Below are 25230 nucleotides of genomic sequence, written 5' to 3'. Positions count from 1 at the left end.
TCCATTTCTCAGTGCTAGTTGTTCCAGTAATTTTTCCTGATTTTCATTCCCATGCACTCATCAGTGCCATATTGGCACCGCAACTATCCTAAATTTCATTTGCCTGTGCTGTTGAAATGTTATATCCCTCTTTGTAAGTAAGATGTCAATATGTAAGAGGGTTGAAGAGTTATCATCCATCAGCTAAGCTTTTGGCATTCACATTAAAAGTCAAACCATTCAGCGCTGCTCGGTAATTGAAAGCTTTAAGTTGCTTTGCCAAATTGAAGGTTACTATTCAGTTAAATAAAAATTCATCCCTCAGTTGACTAAAGAACCGTATTCTACCCTCAGGCAAAGCAATTCCAAATCTTTCCTACTCAAAAGCACTGACATAGTAATCCTGTGCAAGTGCTTTTGTTTTAATTTGCTGCAGGCATGCCGAGTGAAGTTCCCGTGTAGGTATAGGAAGGAAACAGAATACTGAACAGTGCAAACATGTGAACTTGATCAAGGGTAACCACAAGAAAACCCACAATTTGCTAGACAAATATTTTGGCCTTATTCCTCCTTCAGGAAAGACACTGTGAGTCAAAACATTTATCTTCAGGATTTAATTTCTTTAGTCTGATTTACAGTGAGAATTTCTAAATGATGAATTTACTTTCCTTATAAGTCATTTCAAGCTCCCATGACTCCACTGTCAATTTTTAAAGCATTAAATCCTCAACTGTATTAAGACTAGTCATTTTAAAGACCTGCATGAACAAATGATGGGGTATTTATACTAAAATATAATAAAGTACCTATAAAAAGACTTTGATGTTTTCTGAATATTATAGCAAATTAAAAGAGAAAACTGCACAGTGAAAGAAAGATTTATCAGCAGTCCATTATTCACAAGCCATCACTGTGTGGTCTGGCACTTTCCACAGTGGTAGACACAAACACCTGCCGTATTAACAAGAGTGCCAAGCTGATTATAGATGTTCACTGTGGGTAGCTCTAGCCAGCAAAAGTCCTGGACTGGCTTCTGTCCCAGACAAGGTCAGGGCACTCAGCCATTAAAAAACCTTTTAATATGTTCTGATATTTAACCCTCTACCAGAAAAGAAAAAAAAGGATGAAGAAAAGTGACTGAATTTGTATTCATCTCTAGATTCTGAGTTTATCATCAATAAAATAACCTGATATAGATTAAAAGAGCACCTAAAGCATTGCACTCTTGTCCTTCCTTAAAATGCAAGGGGAAAAATACTTGAGCTCCTAAAAGGCAAGTATGGGATTATTTATACATGTTTTAGATTTATCACAAGTTTACATTTTTGGTATGGAGCAACAAGTTCAAGACCAGCCATTTGACATTCAGGGAATGTGTCTCTGCTATGCAGAAGCCTGAAGTTAACCATGTCGGCATGACAGTTTCCACAGTATATGAGACTAGCATACTTTTAATGGGTCAAAACTTTGGAAGATATGCTCAGAGAGACCATCAACAACAATTTGGTAGGACGTTCTCAGGCGGGAAGCAGAGGGGAAGGAGTGAAACTGCATTCATGGCAATGGTGGAATTGCTTTTGCAGAGCCCAAAAAACCCAGATATATAGACCCCGCCAGCAATTATAATGTTACATTTTCAGTGCAGTGCACCCAGAATTTTTTAGAAGTCATGCTTGTGAGGGCATTAGAGGAGACAGTAGGAGAGTCAAATATGTTCATCCAAGGAAAGATACACAGGATCTGCATGTGCTCAGACCAGTCCCTCTGGCCTACTTTAGATCCTGAAGGTGACACGGTACCTTCAGCTCCAAAATGGTGACCTCCAAAACCTCTCTCCCACTGCTCCTCTGCTCATTTCAGCCTGGTAGCTGAAACCAGGTCTGCAGGGGACTGAGAGGACTCTTCTTGCCTTTGCTCTCACTATGCCAACAGCATTAGGCATTGCACACGCAACATCAAAGTAAGCCAATTAATTAGCTTAATAAGCCTGTATTTTTCTCTTCCTATCTCAAAATGTGGAATATTATTAAGATCCTTTTAAGCACAAATGAATCACTAATTTTTGATGCAGGGCTGAAAAACTAATAAACTAAACAAATGAACTGCTGAAGCTAGGAACATGAAAGAAAAAGTGCAATCTAAATTTGTATGCATATCTAAAATGAGGCATATAAATGGTATGGAGCTGGAAACACAGAGGACAATTTTCTAGGAATATGTGAAGGTAAACTCAGCAAAAAAAAAAAAATAGAACTGACAGCAACATATGTATATATGACAAAGAGATATTTTCTATTAGATGTCAGGATTCTAATAACTATCCCTCAGGAAATGTAAAATGAGATTAAGGTATATTTTTGTGACCTGAATTAAAAAAATACTATAAATGACACAGTTGCCAGTGGTTGTTTTACAGAAGATAACAATATATTAGGTCTCTTAAAACATGTCTGGATTGTGCAATGCATTGTGGTAATCCAGATAACTAAACTGGCTTTAAACAAGCTGGTATGTCTGCATGAAGTACCTATCAGGATATTAGCTTGAGTCCCAGAGCAATCTAGCTGTGTCAGCATGATGCTGCCTCTGGGCTAATTAGTCCTGGCACAGTGCTGCCTTCATATGATTTTGAAGCTACCTCAGCAGAAGTTGGTTCATCTATCTCTGCACAGCCCTAACTTGCAGACTGTTAATACAACCTTAAGGTATGAAAAACCATCTGTTAAAGCAATCACATTCCTCACTTGACTAACATGAACATGCCCTGGATCAGCTCTTGCTGTGTTATCACTGGGGCAAGAAAGAAACAGGTGGTAGCAGAAATGCCCTCAACATGCACACACACTCTGCCTCATTTTCTTGCTAAAACAGGAAGCCTCCAGGAAAAAATAAGGCAATGATATCAGCTGAGTTGTGCTGCCTGTATTAATTGATAGCAAAGTCTGCAAACAGGGATAGAGCAGAAACTCAGGGTGGTTTCCATAATGTCACAGTCCTTATATTACTGGTAAAGTGGGTTAAGGTAAATATACCAGCAGCATCCGTGCTGCAGTGAGTTCAGATAGCCATTGTTTTTCATTGCATTTGGGAATGGTTTATGAGCTTTAATAAAGCTAAGAAAAACCACTGCCAGCTTGCAGAGGCAATTTGGACTTTGATGTTTCATCTCTGTTTTGAATGGAACAGATTCTACAGAACTGCTTTCATTGTTCTTGTCCTGTTCAGTAATGCTTAACGAAGTGGCTGTATTTTATGTCTTGTCAGTTATACTTCCATTCACATTTACCAGAGTTATACTGATCTTTGCCCATAACACTCTCCCATCCCAATTCTACTCATATTATCATGAACTCTAATTCCTTAAACTATAACATTTGATGTTTATGGGCTTCCAAAGGCCTCTAGTAAAACCAAATTCAGTTTAGAAATAAGCTTTATGTGTTCTAATATCATCATAAAATAACTAGAGACAATAACATTGGTAATATTTGTTATTGTCTTTTTCTGTTTGCAGTATCACCTTTTATTCAGTAAGAATAAATTCACCAGATAGATGTGGTTCCCTCTCTCCTGTTCAGCTCGCTTTCTGGACGCCACTATATTTTCCTCTCCCAGGTAATCAGATCTTATCTTTTTGGAGGGCTGGTCCTAATAGTGCCCCATCAGAAGGACAGCCAACATTCCTCCACGTATAAGTTAGGCTTAGGCTACTCCCTCATGTTCCTAGCTTCAGGTGCCTTAGCAACCAAAGCCTTCCAAAAAACCAGTCTCATTACAGACTAATGTTTCATTTTTATCAAAAAAGTCTCCCAGATACCTTTTTTTTCTTTTTTGAGAAAGACAGGATTATAGATGCTTCATCATTTCAAACCGGGCTAATATTCAGCATGTTGTGTTCTTTACAGCCAAAACCACTCTCCCCTGCTCCCTACAAGAGAAACAGGGTTTTTTTTTTAAATCTTTGTCTTTAAAAACTACTCATTCTGTTATTTCTCTCCTTGTGCTACCAGATAATCCCTCACGTCATCTTCCTTATTATAGCACTTTACTAATTCTCTTCTAAATTTTATTGTAGATTTGTTTGCAGCCATAGTCTGGTGCAAGTGAACCTGCCAAGTGGGAGAAAATGAGTCAGTTATTAAGTGTATGTTGGAACTTAGGAAGGATTCTCTGTCAGCAAGAAAGAAGAATGTCTGGAATAATAGTTTATAATTTTCTTCACTCTAATGTATTTTTTTCAAGATCAAATATAGCCTGGTTATTTATACCAATACAATATTTTGCAGAATAAGAACTTCAATAAAGGCTCCAAATGTTCCTTTAAGGCTAAGCAACATCACATTAACAAATAAGAAAATAAAACAAGTATTTACCTTTTTAGGATCTGACACATTGTTAATATAAATAGTATAGACCCCACTTTTGTTGAAACCAGATTGGTATACATCTGCACAGTCTCTGAAAGGCTTTTCTTCTTCCTTTTTTGCATTTTTTAGTAAAACTGCAAAAGGAACAAAAAACCACAGTAAGTTACAATAGCAATCTTAAGCATTTCTATATCAAGGAAGTCCACTTTTGCACACTGTATTCCTTTTAAACATACACACTAATAATTGTACTGTGGTTGTTAAGCAGTGCATTTGTTAAATTCTATTAAAGAACTAGTACAAAACTTGCAGGAAGACAGCAGAGTAGGCACCAGCAGAAATTAAGTCATGATGTAAATAGATGGGCAGAGTATTCTGTCTACATAGAGAGGTGAACACAGCACATGCCTTCTGAGTGCAAAGGTCTGTGCCTCTGACCCAAGCTATACCTGGGAAGTTGCAAAAGAATGCCCCAGAGATGGCACATGGAGGTGGAAAACTTCTTCAGTTTTGCTATCTGACACAGATGCTCATCTAAGGCAGCAATGTAGAACTGTGGAAGGAGAGAGCTTGTGCCTTCCTTCATGAGGTACTGCCGTTTGAGCAGCCTACCTACTTGGGGCAAGGGACCTGTTTTGCTTAAGTTGTTTACTTATTTTTTCAGAAAATTATTTAATTATTTTCACATCTATATTCATGAAAGTTGCTAGATACAATCAGTGGGAAAAAGAAGAAAAATCAGCGCTACTGAAGTCAGCTGTTTAGAGCCATAACTTATTTAATTCGTTTTTGGCCCAGAACAGGAGAACAATTAATATTAGAACACCAGTGAAGACCTTGATACTGTATTGCAGAAAGACCACATGTATGAATCTGGGTTGAGAAATCAGGAAGGTAAGATGTTTGAGCATCCCAGTCTTGAAGAACCCAGAGATTCCCTGTAGAAGGGGTAACATTTGAATATGTTCCTTCACTTTCACAAACAAAAGTAGTGTGACCCCACACGGTACTGAAGGATATGACTTCATTCCAACAACACATACTTTAAGCACATCAGTATTCGTATTGAAATCCATCAGTCTACTCAGATTCTTAAAATTGAACATGTCCTTAAGTGCTGTGCAGGGCCCTGGCTAGCACTGCATTAATCCCTACAATAAGGAAACAATATTTAAGTTCTCCAGACACACTCATCATCTGGTGACAGACACATCTTTCTCATTTTTAGTTTGAAAGCATGAGTTATAGGTACAAAAGGGACTATGACTTACTCACTTTCAATGAAGTAGCTTGTGCTGCAAAACTCGTGCTTAATGACAATGGTGTGCAAAAAAGAAACAGCCTTGCGTAACATGTGGGATTATGTGGGCCATAAGATCGTATGCAATAGTGCCAAGGTTTTGCAGATTGATATATTATCTCCACTTTGAACATGGCAAAGCAGTATTTTAGGGTGGCAAATTTCTGCCAACTGGAAAATCAACTGGCATTAATACCATTTCACAGATGGGGAAACTGAGGAAAATGAAGGTTAAGAGTTTTACCTTGATGATTTTGTAAAAAGGTGAAAACAGAAAAATAGTGAGAAAACAAATTCTGACTTGTAAGGCTATCCTGCTCTCTAGGTCAGAATTTTAGAGATATAATATTCTTTTTTTCCATTTATGTGTTTTATTTTGTTCTTTTAAAATCTGAGTTTAACAATAGAACAAAACAAAACAAAACAAAACAACCTCTTAGACTTTCCTTTCCATGTATTTGCTGCATATTATTATTTTTATCCAACACCATAAATAAAAATCAAACCTGGTTCATATATTCGCATACGAACTTCAATTGGAAAATCCATGGCTCTGAAAATTGGCCATATTTGGAAAAGGTAGTGCTAGCAATGCAGTAGATGACATTCTTTCCATGAGGTGGCAGGGAATGAGGTCCTCAGCAAAGTAAGTACCCATTAACAGTAGGTTAATGACACAAAGGTGTCATTTTATGCATAAGACAGAACTGAGGCCTTCAAGATTTGTGTTAATTAAAGACTCCATAGTACTTTTCTGTAAGCAGATGGTGTTAGTATCAGTGGCCAGAGTCCAACTTGAATAATTACTTGGGGCTGGAGCCAAAGCCTAGAGGAGTTAAAGCAAAGCTTCTCATTGATTTCAGGGGGCTATATATTAGATCCATTCTTCCTGGCCTGATTTTCTCTAATGCTGTTGTTTCAACTGCAGACATAAGTATCTCCTGTCTAAAAAATATATTTACTTATGCATAGGGAGAATGTTCATTTCCTTGAGTCTTAAAGTATTTATTACTTAATATCTATATGTAGAGAGGTTATCTTACCTCTATTTAACTGTTATACACTCATTGAAAACCACTTGGAAATAACTACTTAACAGTCAATCAAGGAAATCTGAATTTGGTTCCTTTTTAACTGAAAGTTAGACAAAAAAAAAAAAGAATGACTATACCTTAAAGTTCATATTATTTAAATTTTAAGCAAGGTAAGATTTTAATTTCAGAGTCATTAGAATTAGATTTGAAAATGTTTTTTCTAAGAAAATGGATCTCTGGGAAGCATACTCAAAAATATTTTTTTTCTCATGTTTAAAGACTAGAAAAAACCCACAATAAAACTGCCATTGCTATGAGATGAATGTGACAAGGACAGATGGATGCCCATAGATATGCCTGGTTCCTTCCAGCCCTCCTCTCAGTATCAAACAGCTGAAATACCTGAGATCACAGACAGCAGGTGTGTTAGTTTCCTACAGACTAAGCAACCAATATCCTTTTTTCACAGCACTAGGTTTTATTCAGTGAACCCCTGTAGCCAAGAGAAGATGGCTTTCCTTGAGTGCCTCTCATCCCTCTCTTAGGAGCTGGTGCTCCCAGCTGGAAGCTCAGCTCAACTTCTTGTGAAGGAGCTGAACTATTACAGATTGCAGCACGGTACGTTAAGCATAAGCAGCACAAAGTTTAGTTTTTCTTAATACATCAGACTGTACTTTGCAAGAACAACCCAAAGTTATCAGAAAATTAATGCTCAGGAATGTTACTGGTAAAGTTCTTTTAGGGCAAAATACGTTTTTTCTAAGGTTTCCTGTTGTTTTTATAACTTAATATTCCATACAATTTCCAAACTACTTCTGCCCATTATAGCTCCAGACTGTTTTTTCTATAACATTACATAGACCTTAAATCCTTTATACATCAAGTGAAGTTCCTGAATCATAGAATCATAGAATAGTAAGGGTTGGAAAGGACCTTAAGATCATCTAGTTCCAACCCCAATGCCATGGGCAGGGACACCGCGCACTAAACCACGTGGCCCAAGGCTCTGTCCAACCTGGCCTCGAACACCGCCAGGGATGGAGCATCCACAACCTCCCTGGGCAATCCATTCCAGTGCTTCACCACCCTCACAGTAAAGAACTTCTTCCTTATATCTAATCTAAACTTCTCCTGTTTAAGTTTGAAGCCATTACCCCTTGTCCTACCACTACAGTCCCTAAGGAAGAGTCCCTCCCCAGCATCCTTGTAGGCCCCTTTCAGATACTGGAAGGCTGCTATGAGGTCTCCACGCAGTCTTCTCTTCTCCAGGCTGAACAGCCCCAACTCTCTCAGCCTCTCTTCATATGGGAGGTGCTCCAGCCCTCTTATCATCCTTACGATCCCCTTCTGGACTCGCTCCAACAGCTCCATGTCCTTCTTCTGTTGAGGACACCAGAACTGTACACAATACTCCAAGTGAGGTCTCACGAGAGCAGAGTAGAGGGGCAGGATCACCTCCTTCGACCTGCTGGTCACGCTTCTTTTGATGCAGCCCAGGATACGGTTGGCTTTCTGGGCTGCAAGCGCATGCTGCCGGCTCATGTTAAGCTTCTCGCCAACCAACACCCCCAAGTCCTTCTCCACAGGGCTGCTCAGAATCTCTTCTCCGCCCAACCTGTAGCAGTGCCTGGAATTGCCCCAACCCAGGTATAGGACCTTGCACTTGGCTTGGTTAAACTTCATAAGGTTGGCATCGGCCCACCTCACAAGCGTATCAAGGTCCCTCTGGATGGCATCCCTTCCCTCCAGCGTATCAACAGAACCACACAGCTTGGTGTTGTCGGAAAACTTGCTGAGGGCGCACTCAATCCCACTGTCCATGTTGCCGACAAAGATGTTGAACAGGACCGGTCCCAACACCGATCCCTGAGGGACACCACTCGTCACAGGTTTCCAACTGGACACCAAGCCATTTACCACAACTCTTTGCGTGTGGCCATTGAGCCAGTTTTTTATCCACTGAGTGGTCCATCTATCAAATTGATGTCTCTCCAATTTAGAGACAAGGATGTCATGCAGGACAGTGTCGAACGCTTTGCACAAGTCCAGGTAGATGACGTCAACTGCTCTGCCCCTGTCCATCAGTTCCGTGGCTCCATCATAGAAGGCCACCAAATTGGTCAGGCAGGATTTCCCCTTAGTGAAGCCATGTTGGCTGTCACCAACCACCTCGTTGTTTTTCATGTGCCTTAGCATGTTTTTCAGGAGAAACTGTTCCAAGATTTTGCCAGGCACAGAGGTGAGACTGAGTGGTCTGTAGTTCCCCAGGTCTTCCACCTTCCCCTTCTTGAAAATGGGGGTTATATTGCCCTTCTTCCAGTCATCGGGAACTTCACCTGACTGCCAGGATTTTTCGAATATGATGGACAGTGGTTTAGCAACTTCATTCGCCAGCTCCTTCAGGACCCGTGGACGGATTTCATCAGGTCCCATGGACTTGTGCACGTTCAGGTTCTTAATGCATCTGAATGATGCATTGGCTCACATATGGTAGATGTGTAAATAAAAAAAATAAAAAATAACAAGGCTTAAAAAAGTAGTTCTAAAACAAAATATGTAACCATTACATTTCTTTGTTCACCTTCAAGATCTTAACTGACTTTACACAGATTTCTAATGTTAGTTGTGCTGTTTTCAAACACAATGCTTATGCCAAAGTTTTATGTACCTGAAGAAAAAAATAAGCCTACGCCAAGAAAAAAAATTATAATTTTTTAAACCTCATGCTTAGCCAAAATTTGGACCCCGGAAGTATTTTCAATTGCCTTTTCTGGATGAAGAAACTGGTGGTGAATTCATGCTCCTTTGAAGCAATGATGCCTATATGGAAAATCCTGCTTTTCTGAACAGAATTAACAAGAAAAATTAAGTTCTTTCACTGAACTTCCAAAAGTTTTCTAGTGAATTTTTAGCCTAATAACTTTCTCCTTGGGCTACGATACCTGTGTTTCGCTACTTTATGAATTATTTGTTTCAGTTATCAGTCTTTCAGCTGTTTCTTTTCCTCAATGCCCTGTACAAGTCTGCCCAGCTGTTCTGCTACTCATACTAACAGGGTATTAACCTTCAGTACAAAGCCAGTGTGGGTACCTGAGATTGTAGCCTCTTCAGATTTCTTAGAAAGGATTTCTGCCACTTGCAAATAAGAGAGTTCAAAGATGTTCAGCCTGGAGAAGAGAAGAGAAGACTGCGTGCAGACCTCATAGCAGCCTTCCAATATCTGAGGGGGGTCTATAAGGATGCTGGAGAGGGACCCTTCATTAGGAACTGTAGTGGTAGGACAAGGGGTAATGGCTTCAAACTTAAACAGGGGAAGTTTAGGTTAGATAGAAGGAAGAAGTTCTTTACTGTGAGGGTGGTGAGGCACTGGAATGGGTTGCCCAAGGAAGTTGTGAATGCCCTATCCCTGGCGGTGTTCAAGGCCAGGTTGGACAGAGCCTTGGGCCACATGGTTTAGTACGAGGTGTCCCTGCCCATGACAGGGGGGTTGGAACTAGATGATCTTAAGGTCCTTTCCAACCCTTACTATTCTATGATTCTATGTAGGGCTTTTTCCCAAAAGAGTAGCCAGGGAAATCCCTTAACTGATTGTTAGTTGTGTATACCTTTGTGTATGGTGAGACTATTTTTCTGCTGTCAGTTATGAAAAGAAGTCAATAGTAAATGAGTTTAGTAGTTCCTAAGAGCTATCACAAATGGAGGATGTCTGCTTTTCTGCCTGGGCCTAAAGAAATGCAAATTGGCTACTAAGACTAAATAGATTCTGAAGTATTTAGTAATCTGGAGTTCTCCTCTTTGTAATATGAAATTTAAAAAATACAATATCTATTTTTCTCCCAGCTGTATGAAAATTATCTAATCGCATCTTTACTAGAAAAAATACTTAAAAATAATAAACTTGATTTTTAAATTGAGACTTTCTGATTACTTTTGAGAAAATGAAGTGGTTATTTCATTGCTTTTCAAGTTCCCGCCAGATACTGGGTGAATGAATAGTGCAGTTTGTAAGAAAGAAAGAATGTTAAACTGCAGTTCATTATGTTGACTGAATCAATAAAATCGCATTCATATTTACTAAATTATTTAAGATCTGTACTGTCATGTTTGTGAAATCAGTTGAGGCTGAGTTAATCACGAGAGTCTTATGTCCTTCAGTGATACTGCCAGCAAATAAAAGGCAGCTGTTGGGTTTTTTGTTTTCATGATAGCGACTTATTTGGACAGATATGCAGAGATTTCTGTAGTGTCTTATTGAATTATTATATTTTCATTGTTTTAATGTTTTACTTACATTATTCTGATTTTCTTATAGGACTTAATAATCACTATACATACCAAAAGACACTTACAAAAAATCTTCATGCTTTTGAAGCCAGAAAGGAAAAGTCTCTCTCCATATTGGCAAATATAATTGACCTAAATTTTAGCTGCTCTATCAAAAGCATCTGAGGTGAAAATATCTGTCCCCAGATGAGCAACTTCTAAAAAATCAGAAAGGAGAAGGTTGTAAATTGATGGGTTTTACCTACAGCTGTAGCATTCCAGGACAGGGTCATTCAAGGACCACCAAATGGCAGTTTCTGTCTGAAACCACAATGCAAATAAATTTTGCCTTTATCTTGTCAGGGTTCCAGATGCATTGTTAGGAATCCTACATTTCTACAGGAGACTCTGTATCTCTGACCTCTTTCCCAGCCACTTGGGTGCAGCTGCTGTACACCACCACAATTCCGGTTATGATGGCAAATAGTGTCTGGCTCACAAAGAATCAAGCGAGGAACAGTTTGCTAATGTTATCAAAAGGATGTCTGTCAAGTATTCTCAGTGAAGAGGCCTGGATCATGGCCCACACATGTATATATGTTCCCAGTCTTAGCAGCAGGAACCACAAACAGATCTGACAGAGAAAGGGTGAAGATTATTTTTGCTTTGAGAAGGAAAAATATGCAAAGCGTTACAGCCACTCAGATTTTGCTGATTTATGGCCAGAGGTATAATCTGCTGTTTCAGTGGCCTAGTCTTGCATATACCAACCTCCACTTGAGAACAAACATTAAACTGCAACCTAATAGCTGGCAGTGACGTCCAACTATTCTGTGCAACAAGACAACCCCGTGACAACACAGTTGCGCTGCAAATGTTACACAAACCACAGGGAATGGTACAAACCTGGAGGCTGACTTCAAGTCAGATATGGTTTCCAGATAACCACAGTGCTGCCTACAGAGTAGAATGATAGCCATGTAAGAGCACATTTGTGTCTGTGTCAGAAAGGACTTGAAAAGTGCATTTTCTGGATTCTAGTTTGTTCAGGTACATAATACATACTACGCGTTTTTCCTCTCCAAAAAGTATTTCTGGATTATTAAAGCCACCACCATCACACAATAGAGCCAATGTGAAAAAGAATCAGAAAATTATAATCCATTGAGATGTATGAAATTAAAAAATATTGAAGTTACTTGTTACTGGTAAAACATAAGGAACTTTTTATGCATCTAGCTAGTTAAGTAGAAGTTTTAAATGTTAACTTACATGTACTTAGTATCCAATTCTAAATTATTATAAAGACAAACTACCGGCACATGATTCAAAGCTTTCTCTGTCTACTTTATCTCCTCCTGTATTAATACTATGTTTTATTTTTATCTACAAAAAGTCTGAACGTCATTGTAAAAAAAGGCGTGGAGAGAGGTGGGTGTCTTGGAGTCCAGCAGTCTTCTCAAATAAGTCATTGCTTGTGCATGTTTATGTACTCACATTTGTTTATCAAGGGGTTAGAGAAAGTTTATGACTGGAGTTTGGACATTTATTTTCCTTCCAGAAAAATTCACCAACATTACTTTCAAAGTAATATTTCTTTGTGAGATTGCTCTGAATCTGACAAAAAAGAGCTGGCCAAACGCAAATTGAAAAAAAAAAAAGTAGTTCATTTTGACATACTGGAATAAAATATTTCTGTTCTGGGAACTATTGCTCCATAGTCAAGTATATAGATTGTAAATTTGAGGATTCTAATTATAAAACTGTATTGTCAAGGCTCCCATTAATCCCCAGTACAGTTATGAGAGTGGCTATACCAAGTTACGTTGCTACTTCAGATTCTCCAATGTCTCATTTCTAGCATCAGAGGCCTTAGGAGTTATGGGGCTTCCTCACCAGACTTGATCTTTTTATCTTCTCTGCTCTTCTGTTTTCTTCTTTGCTTGTGCCCTCATAATTACTTATTTTCTCCTTATTTTCTTTTTCCTTTAGGCCTTTCCCACCCTAGGAGGAACCTAAGGTTTTGCAAGGGCAGGGCTAACACCTGGCCCAAAAAGGATTCTTCATTAGGGACAGATGTCCAAAGCAGATGACTGGAGAACAGCGTAAAAGCAAACAAGCATATCCAGGAATTTACAGCTTAGGCACTTCCTCTGCCAGATATAATACCTGTATATTTAATAGCCTCTGAAAAAAAAAATCTTCTATGAATTTCTCCAGTTGCTTTTTTGAAGCCACATGAATTTTAATCATTCAGTGTCCTATACCAAGGAACTCTCTACATACGCCATGTGAAGGACAGTCTCCCATTGTTAAACTTTTAATAAGTGCATTTCAGCTGGTGAACCTTTATTCTCAGCTGAAAGTGTCAGTAATTCTGCATCCATGCTCTACAAGCATTCTACAATTTCTACTGCATTCTCCTTTTATTATCTTTTACATTACCTGAAGTAGCACAGACGTGCTTAATGAATGCTACTTCACATATTTGATCATCTGTGTAGTTTTTTCCTTTTGTTTTTTGGTTTTCTGTTTTGTTTTGAGGGTTGTTTGTTTTTTATTTTGAGATGTGGGCTCCAATATTTTACACAGTATTTAAGCACATCGTGAATTACACTGTGGTATATTTTTTTTCTGATTTCCATTTGGTTCCTTTGTAATAATTTCCAAAAAACTATTTTCATTTTGATCACTAATAGGCAAGTATCATCTCCTGTGTCTTTCATTCAAGATTTCCTTGGGAGCTTAGTTTGAACTTACATAGGTATTTTAGAAGGTGGAGAAAATAGAACTCTCAAATTCTTTCCTCATGCTCGCTTACCTGCTGAATGACTGGAATGGAAAATGCCAGCCTTCACTTAAGTGTTCAGAGTTTATGACAGCATGAGTAAATATGTGTATACTTATATACACACACATCTTTACTGTCTAAGGAAGGACTTAGTCATAACCCAAAACCCAGTGGAATGGCAGGGTGTCACTTAAAGCAGCGGTGCTGCTCTTCCTATTTCTGTTGGTTGTAGACTGTCTCATAGCCACAGAATGAATCAGCTAATAAGAGATGTGGCAGAAAGTGTTTTGGGTCCAGGGAGAGGAGGAGTAAGGTGGAGGAGGTGCAGGCTTGGAGTTTTTGTTTGCTTTCTTCATTGTCTTGTTGATGTTTGTTTCTTTGTTTGTTATACAGGTTTATTATTCCACTGGAGCAGCTCAATGACCGGATTCATCCTGTGACCCTACAACCACTAGACTGGATGAAGAAGTGCAAGGATTTTGTTTCCAAGGAGCAAAAGCAAAAACAACCCCTTTGCCAGCAACCTCCTGCCATTCATGGCTATATGCATACCACTGAGTGCACGTGAGAGGCCCAAAGGGATGTGCAATCCAGCATAACTACCCAGCCATACTGAAATGCAGTTACTAGGGCTACGATGATCCTACCGGCGTAGGAACTAGTCCAGTCTCAGATTCATTAGGAACACCAAGGTTCATTACATATGGAACTTCAGATCCATAATTTTAAGGTGGGGAGGAAGGAGAAAAGGTATAGCCAATTAAATGCCTCACATTAACATTGAAAGAAATGTTTTAGCAGCTAACAGAATATTACTCTTCCCTCCCACACACCCTCTAAGAGTCTGAAGTAAGAAAGGCAAACAATTGCACAGCAAAAGCACTCAAGCTGTCCAACTACTTATTAAATAAACCATTTAAAGCAGATTTTCCCTCCTGTAGTGCTGCAGGAATTGACTTGGTCTTGGAAAATGTTAATGTAGTGAGCTTTCATCCTCTCCAGGGCATAATTCTTTACTACCCAATAAATTATCAACAGTTATCAAGGTTTTTTCCCCAATAAATTCAGCCTTAGTGACTGGTAACAACAATAATACTTCGATTCACTGTGCATTTGAAAGACATCACTTAAGAATAACATGAAGTGGTCCTCATTAGTGAGCTGAAATAGAATGCCTTATGCCCCATTTACAAAGAGATAAAGATACTTAATTATCCAGCTGCAATATAGTTCCTTAAGAGTTTCTGCTTGAGACAGCAATTTTGAGTAACCAGCCATTCACTGAGATGAGAACTAAAGAAGTCTTTCACGAACTGCTACAAGAGAGATTAAGCCACTGGCTTTGTTCAATATTTCTAGTGTCCATATTTCTTTAATTGATTTATATTTCTCCACATAGGCACCCTAATGTGCATTTAGTGTTTCCGGCTGAAGAGTGGCATGCATACAAAGAAATTTTTCACTAACAAGTCATTTGGGTGACACTGACAGTGTTGTTAGTTGGTTTATATACACTGATACTACCTGGATATCTTTAGTGTGACCATTTTCACAAAGCAGGGTGAAGAGGGATTTGGCACTGACATATGTTGTAGGAATGAGGGTGGGTAATTGATTTTAATATTAACTATCAAGAATTTAAATGTAAATATATGTACTTCAAATATTCATTTTTCATCACTAACAAATATTAACCACCTCCTGTGACTATCAGCAAGTTAATAGGGATAAAATATGGGAATCACGAATTCTGTTTTGAAGAATTTAAATATTTTTCCGACATAAATTTCAGATGCTGCACATTCAAATTGAGTTATTTCAGTACAGAATCTCTATTAAACCACAGCCTGGCTTGATCCTACCTAATATACTTTGCGGCATTTTATTACACAGCATAACTTGTAAATTAAGGTGTTCTTGCCTGAGCAAGGTATGAAAATACTTTTATCTTAAAATCATGATAACTTGGAATTAGTATTCTTAGTTAGTTATTTAGATAGTTAAAAAGACACACAAGTATATAAAATTAATCTGTCTCAATGTAGATACTGATCAAATAAATAGCGTATCACTAATATCTAATAACTAATATCACCCTTTAACAGATAATATGGAGAAAAAAGGTATTTGCAGATGCAGTTCACCTCACCCTAAGATAACACACTTTACAAAAGTGCCTTTGTTGACTCTAAAGAAGTCCAAACCAGGACTTTACATCTATACTGTAAATGTTAGGTGGGTCAGATGAGGCTGACCCCCAAAAGATCTAACTTGAGCTTTCTGAGCATCTCTGAAGATGCATATCAATACAGGAAGTCTCCAAGGGAAACAGGAAATGCATAGCACCTGAAAAGAATAAAACAAGAAAAATAAAATAAAGCTGATGCCCAAGGGAGTTGTGAATGCCCTATCCCTGGCGGTGTTCAAGGCCAGGTTGGACAGAACCTTGGGTGACATGGTTTAGTGCGAGGTGTCCCTGCCCCTGGAAGAGGGGTTGGAACTAGATGATCTTAAGGTCCTTTCAAACCCTAACTATTCTATGATTCTATGATTCTACACAACTGTGCAAAGAGAACCTGGTCTCTGACTGAAGCCCTGAAGCACTCACTTTCCACCTCAGTGAGTCCATGTGCTCAATTACATTCAGCTACAGTAAGCGTGAGAGGACTCCTCTTCTCTTCCATGACACAAAATACAAGATTAAGATTAATTTTTTCCCCATCTTTATAAATATAAATAAAGGCAGATTAAAATGTGAAATGCACCTTCATAATGAGTGAGCTTTGTGAATTGTGGGTGGACATTTTCTATTATTGTTGTCCTAAAAAAAGTGAAACAGCTGGCTCATAAAATCTCTAAAGCAGGAGGAAGTAGAGAGAAACTGAGCAAATGGATGTTTTCTGTATTCTTGAGCACACATATTGTAAAGTTTAGCTGAAGCTGTTTGCTTTGATATCTCTGGGGGTCAAAGTAGGACTTCATGACAGAATAAAATGTCTGTGGCTTCATTCATGCATTTTTTTCTTATAATCATGTTTCGAGCACACTTGATCCACCTGAGACATACAGCTTGCAGGCAAAGTTGGTCAGAAACTTCTACGTATCTACCAAAAATCTAATGTTGTTTGCTTCTGTGCTTCAGAAGAAAACTAATCAAGTGACTGATATGCCAGACTATAGGTTTCTGCCTTAGTAGTTATGTCTCATCATGTTGAAAAAAACCTTAGCAATGTCAAGGATGAGGTACAAAGAGGAGGCAAGTGCTTTAGGAATGAAAAGATATTGTTAGGGAAATGATACTAGACAAAACATGCTGTCACCTTAAAATGTATCTCAAATGAGTACCAATGCTATTCTTTCTGTGCACAGAAGAAAAATGACCAAGAACTGTATCACACAACCTCATTCTTCTACACTGCTATCTAAAATCTATTACTGTATTCCAATATATGTTTGAATCAATATAATATATAAAATTTCTCTTGCTGAACACAGTCAAAGTAGTAAGATTTAGAATTATCTTTCAGAACACCTGAATCTCTAGTTCTATCCTGGGATTCCCACTGGGATTTTTTTTTTTTTTTTTTTTTTTTTTTTTTTTTTTTTTTTTTAAATACTAACTTGTATTATGTAAGGTGTCTTTGAAGTCTTTCTAATGAAGTAGGCCGGGATCACTGCTGGGGTAATTCTGCTTATGTCAATGGAGTTTCCCCTGTGCCTGTAACCTGCAGGTCATTTCTTTGAAGTTCTCGTTCTATTCTCACGATCTTCACTTCAGCATAAATTTTGACATCATAACAACTGTGGTCTAAAGAACTGGAACAGACTACTTACTGTTCAATGTTTTGAATACATTAATTTTTGTGCCTTTTAAAAACATGAATTCCACTCAAATTCTTGGTAATTTTTTTTTTTCCCTGCATAATTTTCTAAAATATGAAAACTACCCATAAAACAGGAGATTTGTACCATTTTAGAAATGCCAGACCCACTAACCATGTTCTTTATTTCATTAACTCAATAGGTACTTCTGGGGAGGTAAATTCCTGGCATACATGTGTATTATTTTGAGAATTAAGCTTAGCTTAGTCAGCATTCAAGGAGAAGCTAATGCTTCATTTCTCTCCTACTAGGAGTTCACAAAACCAGACATTAATGACAAAACTTTCTCTACCGTTCCATCAGTCCTCTGAAGTATATAAATTTAGCATAAACATTTTAACAAGGTATATTATCATGAAGTCTGACAGACAACATAAATAACAGGAAAAGGAAAAGTTTATGGTTAAATATACTTCCCATTGAATTTTTACATCCCCTTATCCTGTAGGTAGGAGTACTTGAGCAACTATCCTAAGTTATGCAAGTCAATCTCAACACCGTATACACTCTAGATATATTGTCTGATACTGGAATAAAAAGATAATGTATTTGAAAATACATGTGACTTTTCAATGGGCACATTTTGTGACATTGGGCTTGAAACATAATTTCCCATTGGACTGATACAATTTCTGAATTACTTGGTTTGAACTTGTACGCACTTTGTTCATTATAATATTATCTATTGTGTAACATAATGTGTAGTACCTTACTTGGCGGGGGAGTTGTGTTGTTTTGGGTTTTTTGTTTGTTTTGTTTTGGGGTTTTTTTTTTTGTTTGGTTGGTTGGTTTGGGGGTTTTGAGTAATGTTTGTGAGACTTTACTTAGCTCTACATATCCTTGTCATAAGTAATTTTTCTGATGTGGAAACTTAGAAAGTCTGTCACTAAACAATTCACTGTGTTACAGATTTATTGTTTGACAGTGACAGACAGCAATGTGTTAAAATGTCTTATCCATCCTTAGAAAAATAATACACAAAGTATGAAGAATGAACAGTTTAAAGAAAACAATATTCACGAATCTTTGATGACCTTTGCAAAGACTAATGTGATCTGTGTCCAACTACAAGTTGTTGTGCTACAAATGAAGGACTTCTAGTCTTGGATTTAGTCATGTAATATCTCTTTGGTGATTAATTAACCCTTCACCTCAATGTTTCTATTTCCCCATCTTTTCTTGGGAAAAAGTAAAACTTTCAGGCATTTCTATACATTTGAATTTGGAGTTTACTTAATCTTTACAAAGTTACTTTACATTTTCACCATACTGAACAATTATTTCATTTGGAAAGCTAGTGTCTGAAAGTGCTGCTTTTTTAGAAATTATATTCTAGAAATTTATTGGCAGCAACTGCCAAGATTGTTGCTTCTGCCTAAAAAATACACAGTCATTGTGACAAACCTATTAAGCCATAGACACAGGCCAAAATGGAGACATGTGAGTCCCCATGGTGTCCTGCATATATTGGACTCTTTTTAGGTTTTCTGACCAATTAGACTGTCTATTTTAAGGATTAAGTGCAACTGAAATCTTAGAATCACTCACACTGGGACAGAGGTGGGTGGTATTTTGGAAGCCAAACTTACAAACAATTCCAAGTTTTACAGGTGGCTCCCATCCCAACACTGATCTGCACCAAACTGACACCGAAAGTGGGATCTGGATTTTATGTTTAGGTCCACCTCTATTTTAAAAAATTAACCGTTGTGTGGCTTCTACTTTTTTTTTTCTCTCTTGTTCATTTGTCTTTATATCCTTCAGAAATTCTAAAATTTGTCTAGCCATGGTAGAAGTCCTGAAAAAGATTTCTTAAGGTTCTCATCCAGTGCTGGGAACTATGCTAGCTAAGGTCCTCAGAGTGTAAAACTAAACAAAAACAGGTTTTGTTTAGTCCTGTGCTTCTACACTGTTCAGCTATATTATTCTCAGGCTTCTAGCAGGCAAACTTCTGAAAGTTTCCCAAATTATCTAAATTAATCTAAAAATAAATTTTCTGATACAATTAGGCCATTACTGGAGGTAATTTATCTCATGTTTTGTAATCAAAAAGCAATGGTTACAACCAGGTTGGTATAAAATGAAGTTGTTTAGCTATATTATTATTTTCTAAATAATAATTTAAAAAATAGTCATTTCTGCTTCAAAAATTGGAAAATCCTGATTTCTATGACTTATGCAACATAATTTTCCTGCCTCTTTACTTCTCTTGGGGAGGTTTTTTTAGATTTCTTGATATAGGTAATAATTCTTAATATATCATAGAATCATAGAATGGTTTGGGTTGGAAAGGACCTTAAAGATCATCCAGTTCCATCCTCGCCTGCCATGGGCAGGGACACCTTCCACTAGACCGTGTTGCTCAAAGCCCCGTCCAACCTGGCCTTGAACACTGCCAGGGTGGGGCAGCCACAACTTTTCTGGGCAACCTCTGCCAGTGCCCCAGCACCCTGATAGTGAAGAATTCTTTCCTAATATCTAATTTAAATCTCCTCCCCTGTAAGCTTAAAGCCATTCCCCCTTGTCCTGCCACTAGATGCCCTTGTAAAAGGTTCCTCTCCAGAGTTCTTGTAGTCCCCCTTCAGGTATTGGAAGACTGTAATAAGATTCCACCCCCGAGCATGAAAATTATGTTGCAGAAATAAATTTTTAATTTATGGTTGAAAATCCAACAAAGGTACTTAAAACTATTCTCAAAATACTACGGGATTTACATGTACTTTGCAATTCCTCTCAACTCTTGTGTTTACCCTTAGGAATTTACTCATCTTTAACAATCTAGCTTTCTAGACTTGATGCCCTGCTTAGATTATGCTTCCTTTCAAAGATGAGTGACCCTAGTTAAAAGCCGGAAGTTTTTAGGGGACCTATCCTTTGCTAGCTCTTCAACTTTCTTGTAATTCAAAAATCTTTATCACACCCAATGATATCTAGCAACATTTACTTAATCAAACACTATCTTTTGTCAATGGAAAATACATCTCAATGTTAGACTGTTCTTTTTCTCCCTGCCATTAGTTATTTTGCATGCTTCCATGGCAGCATCCCACATACCTTGTTTCCCATCTAATAGATCTGTATGTTACAACTCTCTCGCCTCATATGAAAATCATTCAAGGCCTCTAATTATTTCCATTGTCCTTTTCTGGACCATTTCTATTTCTGCTACATCCTTTATGAAAGTAGATGACTGAGATTTACCAAAGTATGAGGCAGAAGGAGTGTCACTGATTTATGTATCACATTTTGTTATTCTCTATCTTCCAATAAATACCAGTTCTCACAGCATATTTTATATTTGGAACATTAGTCCACACACAAAGACTTGTGTAAGACTAGCTAAAATTGATGTTTTTGTGCAAATATAGAGTAGTTCCAAGGTACTTCCCAGCATGCATACTTTTACATCTTCAGCATATATTTGCACAGACTGAAGCTGATTAATTTTTGGTACAACCAGATGCTTTAATATTGTGCCTTCATTAGAGTTGTCTTGTGCTCCAGGGTAATAGTATTATTTTAACTTAAGCTGTCTGGCTCCTTTTTCACAGACAATAAGTGGAAACATTTCTGCAATTATTTCTCTTCAAATAAAAAATATCAAAGGAAAACTCTGAACATGATAATACACAAAAGGTAATGTAGTCCAAAGTAAAGAGTTTGAGTTAGACTATTAAAATTATATTTAGGCATCTGATTTTGCTGAGCATCTTCTCTTGCTTCCACGGTTCTTCAGAAGTAAAATTTTGCTGAAAATTCTGGTTTTCAGGTACCTGAATTTATACCCAGGAGCCCAATTTGAAACATCTACTTCTGTATCCTCACTTAAAGCTTTTAAAAGAAGCAGCTGAGGATATAAAGTTTAGGAAAAATGTTGGTTTGTTTGGGTTTTTTTTCTTTGAATCAAATTCAAAACTGTCAGAAAATCTTTCTAACCTTAAAAAGAACTTGCAGTATATCTCTGTATGAGAATAATATATCTTTCATTTTTATATTAATTTTAAAGTACTCCTGAGCTCTATTAGAGCACTCTGAACACAGCTTTGCCAGGTTTCTCTGCCAAAAGACTGTAAAACATAATAAAGTATTTGCATTGCATCACAATGTTTCTCTATTGATATGAGAACAGCCTACTATGAAGGATGTTATTTAATTCAAAATGCTGGGCAACTATATAACAGAATAAGCAGAAGGGAACATTTAGAATGAACATGAGGGGGGAAATAGGTTTTTTAAAAGAAAGTGTTCTATCAACACAGGCCCAAGCTTGCAACAGTTCCAAAGAAAGAGATATAATCCTCGTCACTGGAGCAGTTTAGATTTAAGCCACACAAGTTGCATGGGAATATATAGTAGAGAGCAAACCCACACTGTCTTGAACTGAATAGTTTGAATGATCTAATATGTCTTCTGCCTTTTAAACAGAGTATTGAATAATGATGCAGGTGATGAGGTTTTGACTGAGGAGACAGGGTTGTTGTTTGAGGGCTTTGTTTGGGTTTTGTTTTGTTTGGGGGTTTTTTTTTGGTAGATTGGTTTTTTGGGAGGTTTTTTTTGTTTGTTTTGTTTTTTGTTTTTTAGATAATTTATGGCACTTAGAGCTCTAGAATTACAATGAGCAAATACACTGGGCTTTTCGCACTGCTGGTACTTAACTTTGCATATACTTCTTTCATCCATGCTTCGACACTCAATGAATGACTAGCACAACTCACACATCTACAGTTTCTCTCTAGGTTCCTTTCTCAGAAGGGTTTTGATGGCTTTTTCCCAGATGGATATAATTTTAATTCCTTAACTTTCTTTCCCCCAGTATTTTTAACCCTCTGCATGCTATACCAGGCACAGCTGTTAATCCCCTTTAGCTGTTATTTTTAGCATATGCCTTTTCTCTTATATTCTCCCTTACATTTCTTCTTCTCTCTCTTCTGTATGACTTTGCCTTGTTTTTTGTGGTTACTGATTTGTTCTTTCCACTTTCCCATTTCCACCCTTTACAGTGGTCTCCATTCATCCATTTCCCTTGTCCGGTTCTGATGAAAGGAATTTCTTTACAGAGACATTCTACATTGTCTTTAGCATTTTAAAATTTCTATCCTACCTGAATTTATCTCTCAGTCTCTGCAAGAAAACTGCTTACTAAGCAAGGCAGACTTGAGAATTGTACTAGAGTCTTTGTCAACCTCTTTTTCTAAGGATGTTATTTTTATCTTTTGTGTTTGTAGTGTTCTTAATGCACCCAGAAACAAAGTGCAGCAAGGCAGAAGGAAGAAAAATGATCCCTTATTATAAATAAAATCTCATTCAAGAGAAGAGATTAATCTTTTGGATGTCCATAACACCATAAGTGCCTACATTCATGTTCATCAACATTATAACCTGTATACACAGGTATAAAGTTCTGGGTTACTTTCCTTTGTTTAGCACCCTGTTCTCTCCACTGTTGGTAAGAGGAAGTCTAGAGTAAATTAGATATAGGCATCTATAAACATCCAAGGTTGGTTGGATGACACCCAGGAAAAGAAGATGCTCAGAGGAACAAATCAGTATTGCTAATGTGAAGTCAATGGAATTATGGCCTACAACAACTATGGCCAAGGTTTAACAACTCAAAGATATTAAATTAAAAAAAAAAAAAGTATTGCTGTTAGTACAAGGGTCAGCCTTAGCATTATCCAAACCTTATCTGATTTGTGGGTTCTCATCAGCTAGTTTGTTCTCAATTGAATTGTCTTTTTGTTTCTTGGAATAAGCTCATTAAGCTTTGTTTTTCCAAAAATTCAGGACTTACTTCAGAAGAAATTTGCTAGAACTTCTAATATTTTATAAAGCTTCTTTCTTACCTCCTTCTTTAGAACAAAGGGTGATCAGAGTGTGAACTGTGTCCATCAATTCAAGCTGCTGCTTCTGCAGGACACTATTATTGCTTGTTGCCTTGTTTAACTGCTTCTCTAGTTCCTGGATTATGTAGCTTTGTCGTGTGACCAAGCTCTGTAGGTTCTCTTTTTCTTCCTTCAAAGTGTCCAGCTCCTCTTTATGTCTTTCTTCCATTTCTAAAATTCTGTGCTCAAGTAAACTAAAATGAAATAAAACAATCAGATATTATTTCATTACAATGTATTCATTAACACAGAAAACAAAACTATTTTATTTTTCACCATAGATTTCAGTAAATAAAATGTTTATTCTAAAAATGTCACACCTACTAATTCAGCCTACTGAGTTAATGGGCTAAACTAGATTTTCTCTATCAAGTAGCCAAATATAACTGATCTCTGAGGTTTCATGTCTAGTTGTTATACCCATCTAAGTACACGAGCATAGGGCCAATGATATGTTTGTATGTACAAGTTCAGGCAGAAAAACCTAAGGTAGGCTAAGGAAAGAGATGAGCAAGGCATTGAAGTGGACATCATTGGTAGTATGGGTGGGCTGATATGATAAGACACAGAAATCTGGGGTAAACTAAGGAAGACTTTGTGAAGGGCTTTGCCACTGAATGGAAGATAAGCATTAGGAGCTATGGAGTACCATCAAGAGATATGGAACCCACAATAAAAGTACCATTTGATGTGGTCTAACATTAGGAAAGGAATTGTGTGCCAGATGAGTGGTATCTGTTTCACATTAAGAATAGTACTGTTTCCACAAAAGATAAATCAAAAGCTTGCATTTTAAGATAGATTTCACTTCTTTTCCGTTGTCCCGGGGTCAGGACCATGACATCCTTGAGTCCACATACATATTTCTCTGCTTCCTTTCCCCTACCCCTCCACCTTTTCTGGTTCCACAAAAGGCTCCTCATACATGAAACTGTTGGGTGTCACACTATGCAAGCTGCTTACATCAATTTTTATGAATACTTTTACACATATATGGAAACAGTTCCTCCTGATGAATATTCTTTTGCTAGTATGCTCTCTGTCCTGAGTCGGAAGTGTACAATCCAGAGGGACCTTGACATGCTTGTGAGGTGGGCCGATGCCAACCTTATGAAGTTTAACCAAGCCAAGTGTAAGGTCCTACACCTGGGTTGGGGCAATTCCAGGCACTGCTACAGGTTGGGCAGAGAAGAGATTCAGAGCAGCCCTGTGGAGAAGGACTTGGGGGTGTTGGTTGATGAGAAGCTTAACATGAGACGGCAGCGCGTGCTTGCAGCCCAGAAAGCCAACCGTACCGTGGGCTGCATCAAAAGAAGCGTGACCAGCAGGTCAAAGGAGGTGATCCTGCCCCTCTACTCTGCTCTCGTGAGACCTCACTTGGAGTATTGTGTACGGTTCTGGTGTCCTCAACATAAAAAGGATGTGGAGCTGTTGGAGCAAGTCCAGAGGAGGGCCACGAGGATGATAAGGGGGCAGGAGAACCTTCCATATGAAGATAGGCTGAGAGAGTTGGGGCTGTTCAGCCTGGGGAAGAGAAGGCTGCGTGGAGACTTCATAGCAGCCTTCCAGTATCTGAAGGGGGCCTATAAGGATGCTGGGGAGGGACTCTTCCTTAGGGACTGTAGTGGTAGGACAAGGGGTAATGGCTTAAAACTGAAACAGGGGAAGTTTAGATTAGATATAAGGAAGAAGTTCTTTACAGTGAGGGTGGTGAGGCACTGGAATGGGTTGC

The 25230-nt window shown here is 38.0% G+C and overlaps 1 protein-coding gene across 1 annotated transcript in view; it reads right to left on the bottom strand.

Moving 5' to 3' along the window:
* The window catches only part of ANGPT1 (angiopoietin 1), a 179374-nt gene that overhangs the window by 60348 nt on the left and 93796 nt on the right, over positions 1 to 25230 (bottom strand). Inside the window, exons 4-5 of the mRNA XM_030506240.1 lie at positions 23460 to 23692; positions 4353 to 4480 (exon numbers count right to left, since the gene is read on the bottom strand). Of these exons, the coding sequence (XP_030362100.1) occupies positions 4353 to 4480; positions 23460 to 23692 (361 nt within the window). The remainder of the gene's footprint in view (positions 1 to 4352; positions 4481 to 23459; positions 23693 to 25230) is intronic.

This window comes from Strigops habroptila, chromosome 1, assembly GCF_004027225.2.
Source record: "Strigops habroptila isolate Jane chromosome 1, bStrHab1.2.pri, whole genome shotgun sequence".
NCBI classification, from domain to species: domain Eukaryota; kingdom Metazoa; phylum Chordata; class Aves; order Psittaciformes; family Psittacidae; genus Strigops; species Strigops habroptila.
This window is presented reverse-complemented; position numbering and strand designations above follow the sequence as displayed.